The following is a 12,500-nucleotide window of genomic DNA, read 5'->3' as shown; positions in this document are numbered from 1 at the left end:
TTATTATTATTATTATTATTATAACCTCCGACAATGACGTTTGACAAGACAGAACTTTGAAATCGGAAGCACAAGTCCACTATAAGACGACGAAAGTGCCAAAGCACAACCTGTGTCACTGCAGTACAAAACAGAGCGCCTTCCATTCAGATATATATTATATATATATATATATATATATATATATATATATATAGATATATATATATATATATATATTATATACTTATATCACTACTGGTCGCGTTACATAGAGACTTTTATGCATATTTTCCCTTCCCGTGTTTAAATTTAAAAAAAAAAAAATATAAATATATATATTTATATATTAAAAATATATAAATGTTGATAATTGTCACTTATTTGTACATTAATTTCCATTACAGTATTACCAAAGGTTTTTCAAAAATGCAAATCAAAGAGCAGCCTTTCACGAAATGAATTAGATTTTCATGTAATATGCTGTTGAAAGCCACCATTAGTTTTTCGTAGCGCCCAACATTGAGAACGTAACTAGTTAATTCAGTGCCATAAAACCTTAATGAGAAGGTTTTATATATAGAGATATTTCTAGTGAAATTTATTAATCCTCAATATATATATAATAAAAAAAACGGAAATTTTTTTTTTTATTCACTCATCTCAAGTCCATTTCTAGTAACTTACCCAAGACGAAGAACAGTGAAATGTGGCACTAACCTCATATGTTATACAGTGCCCTCATATGCTATACAGTGCCACCGGAAGTAGTGAGACCCGCCCCCCTCCCCCCCCCCGTTTCAATTTTGCCCCGTTTATGTTGCAATAAGGGCGCCAACCATTATATACTTGTGGCACTGGGCAGTGACCTTTTTCTGAGCTTTTGATGCAGTGTCTTTTAGACAGTGGCACCTTTATAGTCTAAGACAGTGACACATTTTATAGTCTAAGTCAGTGACATTGTATTTTATAGTCTTTTAAGACATTTGACATTTTATTTTATAGTCTTTTAAGACAGTGACATTTTATATAGCGTGAACTTTAGACATTTGACATTTTGATAGTCTTTTAGACATTTTGACATATTTTAGTCTTTTAAGACAGTGACACATTTTATAGTCTAAGACAGTGACATTTTTTATAGTCTTTTAAGACAGTGACAAGTTTGTGTCTTTAAGACACTGACATTTTATGTTATAGTCTTTCAAGACAGTGATACTATTTTTATAATCTTTAAAACAGTGCCAGAAACTTCTTCACTTTTTAAGACATGCATTTTTTCATATTCAGAGGTAGATATTGCCAACTGAAGAGGTCCAGATTTTTTATCCGAGGGTGGCAATTGACTTTAACATTAACTTTAAAAAAAATATGTATAAAAAAACAACAAAAATTATGACTTCCAAGATACTTTGACTCACCAATTAATGTAAATATATATGCATCCCCCCTTTCCTTTCTCCCCCCGCCCCCGCCCCCGCCCCCCTCCAACCAAACGCCCCCACAGGACTGCCTTGGATCTTCTAAGCAAGGGCAGGGATCCCAATGGCGAACCTTTATTGCTGCCAACTCCTTCGGCCGCTACAGCACCACCCACCATAACTCCGCCCACCATTACAACTACACCCTACTTGCCTCCTGATCAGTACACGGGGTACAGCTTGACTGTGGGGTGAGTCTCTCTCTCTCTCTCTCTCTCTCTCTCTCTCTCTCTCTCGAGAAAAATCAGGTAAAGTCTGTAGTATTACTTTCTTGCGTCTTTGCTGTCTGTGTGATCGGGCTGTTTGATTCGACGGTTACTTGTCTGCTGTCTGTTTCTGTCTGTTGTTCTGTAGGTACAGTCTGTATTTAAGTCTCTCTCTCTCTCTCTCTCTCTCTCTCTCTCTCTCTCTCTCTCTCTCTCTCTCTCCAAAATACCACCTTTCCTAAGGTGATGAGCGGGAGATTTTTACTCTCTCTCTCTCTCTCTCTCTCTCTCTCTCTCCAAAATGCCACCTTTCCTAAGGTGATAATGCGTAGAGATCCTTACTCTTCTGCTCTCTCTCTCTCTCTCTCTCTCTCCAATATGTCACCTTTCCTAAGGTGATAAGCGAGAGATCCTTTCTCTTCTGCTCTCTCTCTCTCTCTCTCTCTCTCTCTCTCTCTCTCTCTCTCTCTCTCCAATATGTCACCTTTCCTAAGGTGATAAGCGAGAGATCTTTACTCTTCTGCTCTCTCTCTCTCTCTCTCTCTCTCTCTCAAGCAAACCTTCTCAAAGGTGACAGGAGACTTCACCGTTGTTGATTGATGGGAGTTTGTGTAGTGGTGACGATAGATATGTTAATGGAGATCGTTTGTATGTGTAGTGGTGATTGATAGTTTCTTATTTTATTTTTTATTTTTTACCCTTCCGGTTGATCTTTTTTTCCTGGAACTTTTTTGGAGGTTGACAATCAATTTCGTAGTGTCGATAGATGGTTGATCATCGCACGATGACTTTTGGTGTTGTGGTTAGTGATATTTGGTCGCGTTTCTTGATGTTCGTCCAATATATTATATATTATATATATATATCTATATATATATATATATATATATAGATATATATATATATATATATATATATATATATATATTTGGTGTTTTCAGTTGCACATTTAAATTATATGTGTCTCAGAGATTGGTGATTGTTGTAATCTTTCATAAAAATAAATACATTCCGTTGACAAAAACAACTCGTATCTTATAGGCAAATTGGGCTCTGAATTTGACCCAGTGTAGATGTTATGTAAAATTCGACGTAATGACATTTAGCTATATTTAGATATATTTTCTATATTCTGTGTACGTGTTTAAATTCTTTGTTGTATACACTGAGGATTCGTATTATGTTAGCGCATACAATTGGTATTAGGTAAACATAATGAGGTAGTGGAATTATTGATATACAGAAGTAGTGGAATTATTAATAGACAGAAGGGAAGTAATGGAATTATTGATAGACAGAAGAGCAGTATTAGAATAACTGATAGACAGAGAAGTAGTGGAATTACTCATAGGCAGAAGTAGTGGAATCACTGATAGACAGAAGAGAAGTATTGGAATTACTGATAGACAGAAGAGAAGTAGTGGAATTACTGATGGACAGAAGAGAAGTAGTGGAATTACTGATAGACAGTAGGGAAGTAGTAGTGGAATTATTGATATACAGAAAAGAAATATTGGAATAACTGATAGACAGAGAAGTAGTGGAATTCCTGATAGACAGAAGAGAAGTAGTAGTGGAATTACTGATAGTTAGAGGAGAAGTAGTGGAATTATCAATAGACAGAAGAGAAGTTGTGGAATTATTGATAGAGAGAAGAGAAGTAGTGGAATTATTGATAGACTATTCTATCGATTTACAGAAGTGGTATCCTTTCCGCATAGGATTATATAGACGCTATAGACACATTACATCTTTAGACACAGAATGGAGAATCTATTGATGATCGTAGTATAGGCGCCGGCTCGAGTGTGCATAGGCATTGTAGACATACGGCAGAGATGTCGTATTGAAAAATAGACTTGGTAGTTTATAGACACAGCACATTATGGAGTGAGAGCCTATAGACAGATATTAACCTTTAGCAACGGAATTGAAAGCGTATATAGACACTGATAATGTATAGGCGTCTCCGCGGAGTGATTATGATCTAGAAAAAACATAAGAGGTGATGATTCCTATAGCAAAACTTGATGGGTTTCGACATGTTTTTTTCACATTTTGTACATTTTTTCCCACGTGTATTATGTTTTCCACATGTATTATACATGTTTTCCACACTTACATGTTCATTTTCCACGTTTTATCCATGACTTCCACGTTTTGTGCATGTTTTATACATGCTCTCCACATGTTTTATGCATGTTTTATACATGCTTTCCACATGTTTTATACATATTATATACATGTTTTCCATATGCTTTATACATATTGTATACATGTTTTAAACATGTTTTATACATATTGTATACATGTTTTATACATATTGCATACACGTTTTCCACGTGTTTTACACATTATATACGTGTTTTCCACATGTTTTATACATATTGTATACATGTTTTCCACATGTCTGGGATACTACTGCTTGTTTATCCCTGGAGGCCAATTCGTCTGCATAAGATAATGACAACATATTCTCCATCTGCGAAGTTGAAGAAAAACTTGAGCATTTAGTCTGGTCACGACTTGGATGGGGGACCGCTGTTGGAGTAGTCCATAGTGGATATGGTAATGGGTTGCATGGAGGCCCGAGAATCCTGAGGAATGCTGGGCAAGTTCCGGTATCCCACAAGAGGCTTCAAAGATTTTTTTTTTTTTTTTTTTTTTCTCAAACAACAGATGAAAGAAATATGGGTCTTTTAAAGACAAAATTCTTGATTTTTTTTTTTTCATTTCATTTCCCTATTTATTTTTTCCCTATACTTCCTTCCATCTTCGTTTCTGGGTAAAATAAAAGTGTATTATTTTAGTTACTCATGTTTTTCCCCCTTCTGATCTTTTAAGCCACGTCTTGTGTTTCCATTTTGTTGTCGTAGAATTGCTGTTCGTCTTGACTTTGCTGTGTTGTTTTTCTTTGTTTTGCCATCGCTTCCCTTCCCCCTTCGTTGTTTCTCCTCGTTAGATGTTGTTCTCGGGTGCCTGTGCGATTGTTCTTCTCTTTCAGGCTTCTGTCTCTGTAAAAAAAAATGCCAAAAAAAATCTTCTGTAACCATTAATAAACCATGTTTAGCCTCATTAAACCTAACAATCCCTGTAGCTCGACGCTTCATTAACTAAATATGTTGATTTTTGTAGTCTCTTTCGTTGTCTTAACCTAAACTGACAACCTAATATGTATAATATGTATTTCCCTGTAACATTGTGCTTCCATAATCACGTATTCATTTCTGTAGTTGTAATATTTTCTCTCCTCGTACTGTAGTTGTGATAATAGTGTATTAAGGAATATGCATATTAATTTCTGATTGATTTACATGAACCGATGTGGCGTCGTATTGATGATAAGTACACCTAAAAATGCATTGTATTATCGTCAAACCTTCTATATTATAAGGGTCAGTCGTACGTATGAAATAACTTTTACAATACACACTTTTGATTGATTTGATTTCGCGTGAATTGCTCTGGCGTTATATTGGTGATGAGGACACAGAATTGCACTGTATTATCGTCCAGCATAATGCTGTACGCCCCTGGTATATATATATTATATATAATATATATATAATTAGGCAAACTATATAATATAATATATGGATATATAATATATTATATCTATATATATATATATTATTATATTATCTATATATATAGATATATATTTATATCATATTTTGCTAAGCTCGCGTTACACACTTGCTTTACTTCTTGTGTCTTGAAGCATTACATTCTCTCCAAAATGCCTACTCATATTTCTTTGCCCCACTCGAGAATTACAAGTTTTGTATCCAGGGAAAATAGTAAGAAGAGAGAGAGAGAGAGAGAGAGAGAGAGATGAGAGACGAGAGAGAGAGAGAGAAAGAGAGAGAGAGAGAGAGAGAGAGAAAGAAAAATTACTTTGTCCAGAAAATAAAGAGCTCCTCCCCCCACCCCCAAATCCCCCCGCCCTCCCGGCTCTTATATATATTTCCGCTTATGTCCCCGTGCGGAACTTGGGGAATCCTCGGGGATGAGGCTTGTTTTAGGGGTGGGGTGGGAAGGGGAGGGAAGGGGAGGGGAGGGGGGAATGATGTGGGATTCGTGAGGAGAGAGAGAGAGAGAAAGTTGGAGGGAGGAATCTCCTTCCTTCCTTTGTTGGTGAGGAGTAATGAGATGTTGAAGGAGGAGGCACTTCGTTTAATGTAGTTAACACGAGCTTTGGGGTAGGCACAAAGAGATTAATGTTTACTTTCATTATATATGTAATAATATATAATAATATATATATATATATATTTATATTTTTTATATAACATACACTCACGAACCCAACGTATCTCGAAGTGCTCACGCAGACCTGACTACAATATTGAACGGAAATTCACGAAAAAAGAAAAAAAAAGTGTTGAAATGTTTACACAAATACGGTGATTTCTGCTCAGGAGACAAATCCACATTTATAAAAACCTAAATATTCATTTCTTTAGGAGCTCTGCAAACAATTGTAGACAGACAAAGTCCCTTGAAACTCTCGGTTATTATTTGTACATTGCTCACTAATAATAATAATAATAATAATAATAATAATAATAATAATAATAATAATAATGTCCTTTATTTTGGCTTAGGGCCATATACATGGAATATACAAAATACAGACAGTAACATACACAATCTAGATACATGAGACAACATGATAAAAAAAATTAATAAACGGCACTATCCACACAATAGCTGAGTAGTAGTATAAAAGATAGTAATCATAATACTGGTAATAACAGTAATAATATTGGAGTGCACAGATTATATAACATATATTTCAGCTAGAGACCTTGGGTGGTTACAGTAGTCAGGTCCAGAGGCCTATATACGGAAATTGAATGTGGAAAAACTTTAACTTGATAGTATTCACAGTAATAATAAAAAAAGTAATATATCAGCAAATTCTGCAGATGAACAAACTCAGGCGCGCATGCGCCGTCCTACAATATATTCACAGAATCAGTTAAATCAACATTGGGTAGAAGAGCAGATAACGTACACAAACGCGATGTTTTGTGAGTCTCTCTCTCTCTCTCTCTCTCATTCTCATATTATGAAAGTGATCCTTTTATTTTTAGTTTGTAGATGACGTAGATTAGACGTAGAAGGTTTAATTATTACCGTGTTATAAAAATTTCCACTACTGGCGTGTTACTATATGTCAGAATTTCTTTCATGATTGTGTAGTGATTACGATTTAAATTTCTGTTTACCTCACTTATACATGGATATATGCGCACGTCTTATCATTCTACTGATTATTTTTCTCTTCAACCTATTTCATTGAATTATCAACCCTTACTCCATTGTAATATTATCTTCTGTTTCAATAGTGTTGTGTATTATGTATTTCTCTTAACACGCCTCTACCTTCACCCGATTATCAAGCCTTGTTTAGTTCCTATCTTCCTTTTTGTTTTGTTTTTTTGGATATCTCCTTTATGTGTTAATCATAAGTGTTTATATTCTAATATTATTTCTTTCACTTTTCTCTATATTACTCCTTTTTTTTGTCCCTACTAAAATGTAGATTCATGTTCTACATATTCTTTTATGTGTTCCTTTCATTTCTCTATTGTCTGTTGTATTTTATCAATTTTTAATGTTTTCGTTTTTTATTTGTGTTTTTAGCCTATATTATCTTCCCCACTATTGTCTATACACATTTTGTCTCATATAAAATATAGGTATATATCCTACATTAACTGTTTTTATGCTTTCATTTCTCTCAATTGTCTGCTTCTGTTTTACACTGGGCTCGCTTTTGCAAGGTCCGGGTTCGATTCAGGCTTGAGCCACGCTAATCACTATGGATGCGAAAGCGCCTCAGTGGCGTGGTCGGTATGGTGTTGGCCTGCCACTTCGGTGGCGGCGATTTCATTGAGGTGTGAGAGATGTGTATTTCTGGTGATAGAAGTTCACTCCCGACGTGGTTCGGAAGTCACGTAAAGCCGTTGGTCCCGTTGCTGAATAACCACTGGTTCCATGCAACGTCAAAACACCATACAAACAAACCATAGATGCGAAAGGTATTGGGGCCAGCAACCTCATCCTTTTGAGTCTTGCTGGGTTATTTTCTTGAACACTTCCGCCTCTCTTTTGTTTATTATCTTTTATTATCTTTAGATCACCATAAAGAGTCACTTTCTCACATTACCTGTTATCTAGGTTTTCATCTTCCACTATTCGGCTGTTTCTCCCTTGTTCTCTTTTATTTTGTAGTCCCTCGCTGGACGAGTGGGTTACGTGCTCGCCTGCTGATTTGGTAGTCCGAGTTCGCTTCCCCTTTTATTTTGTAGTTCCTCGCTGGACAAGTGGGTTACATGCTCGCCTGATGATTTGGTAGTCCGAGTTCAACTCCCCTTTTATTTTGTAGTTCCTCGCTGGACGAGTGGGTTACGTGCTCGCCTGCTGATTTGGTAGTCCGTGTTTGCTTCCCCATTCATTTTCAGTTCTTCGTTGGACGAGTGGGTTACGTGCTCGCCTGCTGATTTGGTAGTCCGAGTTCGCTTCCCCATTCATTTTGTAGTTCCTCGTTGGACGAGTGGGTTACGTGCTCGACTGCTGATTTAGTAGTCCGAGTTCGCTTCCCCGCTCTGCCGACAAGGTGTAAGAGGAATTTATTTCTGGTGGTTAGAAATTCATTTCTCGATATAGTACGGTTTGGATCCCACAATAAGCTGTAGGCCCCTTTGCTCAGTAACCAATTGGTTCCAAGCCACGTCAAAATATCTAATCCTTCGGGCCAGCCCTAGGAGAGATGTTGATCAGCTCAGTGGTCTGGTTAGAGAAAGATATAGTTAACTTTCTCTTTTATTTTGTGTTTCGCCTTCTACGCTGTTTATGCTATTTTGTCTCCCGTCTGTATTCCGTATGGAGAAAAGAAAGGAGTGGATGTTGAAAGCAGAAAATGAGGAAGATCAAATGTAGGTGGAGGGAAAATGGATAAACATAGGAGAATGCAAACCACAGAATAAGAGAGGAATAGTGGAAGATGAGAACCATACAGGTAACAGGCATGGTGAGAAAGCGACCTTGACCTTTGACCTTTGACCCTGCCTCTCCCAAGACACCTTTGACCTCCACAACTCTCCTCTTTGGTCTCTTCCTTACCTGGCCATCTCCCATCAGGCCCACATCCCCACTCCTCGTCCAAATCAAGACATTTGGTCTAGTAGTCGTTTGGTGGAACTTACCTGACCTTTGACCCCAACCTTGTGATACCTTGGTCTTTTTAATGGTCTTGCTTATATCTACTAGGTCCTTCAACTCCCCCCTCCCCTCTCCCCTCCCCCCTTGCCATCCCAAAAGGTCATTCAACTCCCCCTAAACTCATAGTTGGTGAAACCTTGTTTTCCCATAACCACTTATGACTTACCTTGCTCGTATCCTCTTGTGTGAAAACTGCCTTGGTTGAATCTACTTAGCCTCCTGGTAACACCATCAAGGCCCTACTCCTATATATATATATGTCTACACGAGGTGATATCATCATAGTTTTTGACCTATTAATCCCATCTTGACCTCCGTTTCGACCCAATGTCTGTTCTATTCTTTTCCCAACATAGGTGGGGCTCGTCCATCTACTACGGCCTTTCTGAAGAGATTTTTCCAGATTTTTCCAGAATTCCCTGGACCTGATCTTCCTAGCCCCGCATAGGGCTGTCAACCTGAACATTTACTACCCCCTCCCCCCTTCCTAAGTCCCCTCCAGCCACAGCTAAATCTTCTTGGTCGTCTCTTCGCCCGGCTATTCCTTGATGATACTCAGGAGACTTTGTACATTCTGCTTATCCTGCCTCTCAAGGAGAGATGTATACTTTCTCTCTCTCTCTCTCTCTCTCTCCCTTTCGACCATCCTGTCCTGGAGGTAAAGAGGCAGGCTCCTTCTCTCTCCCTCTTTCCCTCTGAAGACCCCATCTTCTTCGTCGGGGGTCTTCTCCCCCCCCCCCCCTCCCCCTTGTTCCACCCTAACTGGGATATAAAGAAGGGGCGCAAAGCCCCGGGTGACACCAGGAAACCCGGACGTAATGGCGAGGGACACTCTTCGTCGCGTCGTAAATGCTGGAATTTTTCAGTTACCCTTCAATTACTTTTCCCGCGAGGAAAGGTGAGAGAGAGAGAGAGAGAGAGAGAGAGAGAGGCCAAGAAAAGAACTATAAAATGTGCACACCATTGTATGGAATTGTTTATACACGCTTTTATTTCTGTTAGCCTGAGTGTATATGAGAGAGAGAGAGAGAGAAATAAGCTTTTAACACCATGTTATGATCAGATGAACAGTTACTCGTTCATACATGCATATTTATGTGTATCAGATGGATATAGTATATACAGGGAGACGAACAACAAAATGTATAAATTCCTTTTGTTGTTGATTGATTGACTGATGGCATTTGACGTGGCGAATTCGGATGTGCAAGCCTAAAGCCCTATGTTTTCTGTCTTTCTTTCTCTTAAACCTCCTTTCTCTTTCTGAACTCTCTTTCTCTTTGAATACCGCCTCTTTCTGTCAAATCCCTGCAGCCTTATAACCTTCTTGCTTTCAAGAGGCGGGCAGCAGCTACGTAGGTGTCTCCAGGGTTCTTTCGGTATTTCAAACAATTCTGGGTTTTAGTTCTTTCTCTCTCTCTCTCTCTCTCTCTCTCTGAAAGTTTGGTCTGTTTTGTGGAGCTTTTATTCTGGACCTGGGGAGGGGGTTGGTTGGGGGAGGGGTGGAAGCAACGAAGACATTCATTTTTTCTTTTGGGTTTGATGAGAGAATTTTCCCTCTCCAGTTCGGTTCAAGTTTTCCTTCTTGTTCTTTAGATTAGAACTGGATTTTAATCCATTAGGTTTAGACTAGGTTTTATCACCACTTCCCCTCTCCCCCTCCCCCGTTTTATTTGTGGGGGGATGGGGGTGGGGGGTTTCGTCAGGGTTTCCTTTCTCTCCTTTTTTTGGTTTGAATTTTTTTTAACCTAACTTGAACCCTGGAATTTGGATTAAGGGGACCAAATGACCCCGCCGTTCCTTTCGTATAAATAAATAAATAGATAAATAAAAATACAACAATTTAATCTAGTCTCTAGTAGAGGGACACATCCTTGTCGCTCCAAAAGTTTAGTATTTATTAAAGAAAGGTTAGAGTGAACTGGTTGTAACTTCGAACGGAGTGTTGACATTTTTGTTGTGATAAAGAACGTGGCCGAATTTCAGGTGATATTTGCTGGCCTCTTTAAGGCGTCGTATTTGGTTTACATGTTTCCTGGTGCGCTTGATTCTTCTTATCTTGCTCTCTCTCTCTCTCTCTCTCTCTCTCTCTCTCTCTCTCTCTCTCTCTCTCTCTCTGTTTGATTTTCGTATTTGAACATGAGCTTTGATGGCTTGTAGATGTTTACATACATGACAGAAATATAATCAACATAGTGAATTAGCCATATATATATATATATATATATATATATATATATATATATATATATTATATATATATTATATATATATATATATATATATTATATATATATATATATATATATATCACACACACACACACACACACAGTATACAAAATATCTACACGTTGTTGAAACGGCTATGTATGAAAAAGGTCTACGTATACTTGTACGTGGTCACCATTTCTGTAACTATAAACCATTAGGGGGCCAAAGTGTCCCCAAGGAACCAAAATGTTAAGTGAGAACATCATAACAGGTTCCCAAAACTCTCTTGGAACACAGCATCAGGAACCCAAATTGGAGAGTCATTTTTGAGAAAATGGAGCACTTCAGCCGAAACCTTTACCTGAGAACGTGCCAGATACACGACAGCAGTTTTCCCTTCAAAAATGCCTTTACTGTACCTCCTTCCGTATTATCTTTCTTCCATCTTACTTTCCAGCCTCTCCTAACTATTGATTCGTAGTGCAACTGCGAAGCTTTCCTCCTGTTACACCTTTCAAGCCTTTTCACTGTCAATTTCCGTTTCAGCGCTGAATGGCCTTAGTTGCCCCAGTGTTTGGCATTGTGCCTAAAACCTAGAAATCAATCAATCCTTCAGAAATGTTTCAAGATTCTTAACATCAACAACAACAGCAACAACAAATGTTTAAACATTAAGTCTCATCGTAGCTTTTGATATTCATTTGTTACACTTAAATTGTATGAAAACCTTCATTCTTAGAGGGATCGATGCCTAGAACAGATAGTAATAGAACAAGATATAGTCTCGTATGATGGGCTGGGTACGACAGCTGTGTGGTATGAGCGGCGTACCGCAAGGCGGTCCCTCGGAGCCTTGTCTTTAACTTTTGATTGTCATAATTTTTTATTCAATAGTTTATTTGGTTAATTTACCCGTTTTTCTAATAACTGATCTCTTCTTTCTTTCTGTATTTCCCAATACCTCCCTTTAGTACTTCTTTCGAATGAACACCAGCATATTCTTTAAAAGCTTCTTGAATAGGGTTCTTCACCTTCTGAATAATAAAAGTAAAAATTACCTTTAGCTTTCTTCATTTGTCACTCTTTAGTTAAGAATAAATCTTCAGAATCAGGCTTATGAGTAAAAAAAGATGCTCTGAAAGTGACTTGTCATTGAGGAGAGAGAGATGTGTATTTCTGGTGATAGAGGTTCACTCTCGACGTGGTTCGGAAGTCACGTAAAACCGTTGGTCCCGTTGCTGAATAACCACTGGTTCCATGCAACGTAAAAACACCTTACAAACAAACATATCTGCTCTGTCCTTGTTACGACAGAAACCCCAGCGCCAGACCGGCCTGATTTCTCGCTAGGATTCGTTGCAATGCCGTCAAGAAGTCGACGCTCACCC

At 38.0% G+C, this 12,500-nt stretch overlaps 1 protein-coding gene across 7 annotated transcripts in view; it reads left to right on the top strand.

The window, feature by feature from the left end:
* The window catches only part of LOC135201093 (KH domain-containing, RNA-binding, signal transduction-associated protein 2-like), a 370,373-nt gene that overhangs the window by 333,541 nt on the left and 24,332 nt on the right, over positions 1 to 12,500 (top strand). For 5 of the 7 annotated variants that reach the window (XM_064229984.1, XM_064229982.1, XM_064229985.1 and 2 more), the window contains one exon: positions 1,487 to 1,651. The exons of the other annotated variants lie outside the window; for them this stretch is intronic. In XM_064229984.1, the coding sequence (XP_064086054.1) occupies positions 1,487 to 1,651 (165 nt within the window). The remainder of the gene's footprint in view (positions 1 to 1,486; positions 1,652 to 12,500) is intronic. 7 annotated transcript variants of the gene reach the window in all.

This window comes from Macrobrachium nipponense, chromosome 27, assembly GCF_015104395.2.
Source record: "Macrobrachium nipponense isolate FS-2020 chromosome 27, ASM1510439v2, whole genome shotgun sequence".
In the NCBI taxonomy this organism is placed as follows: domain Eukaryota; kingdom Metazoa; phylum Arthropoda; class Malacostraca; order Decapoda; family Palaemonidae; genus Macrobrachium; species Macrobrachium nipponense.
This window is presented reverse-complemented; position numbering and strand designations above follow the sequence as displayed.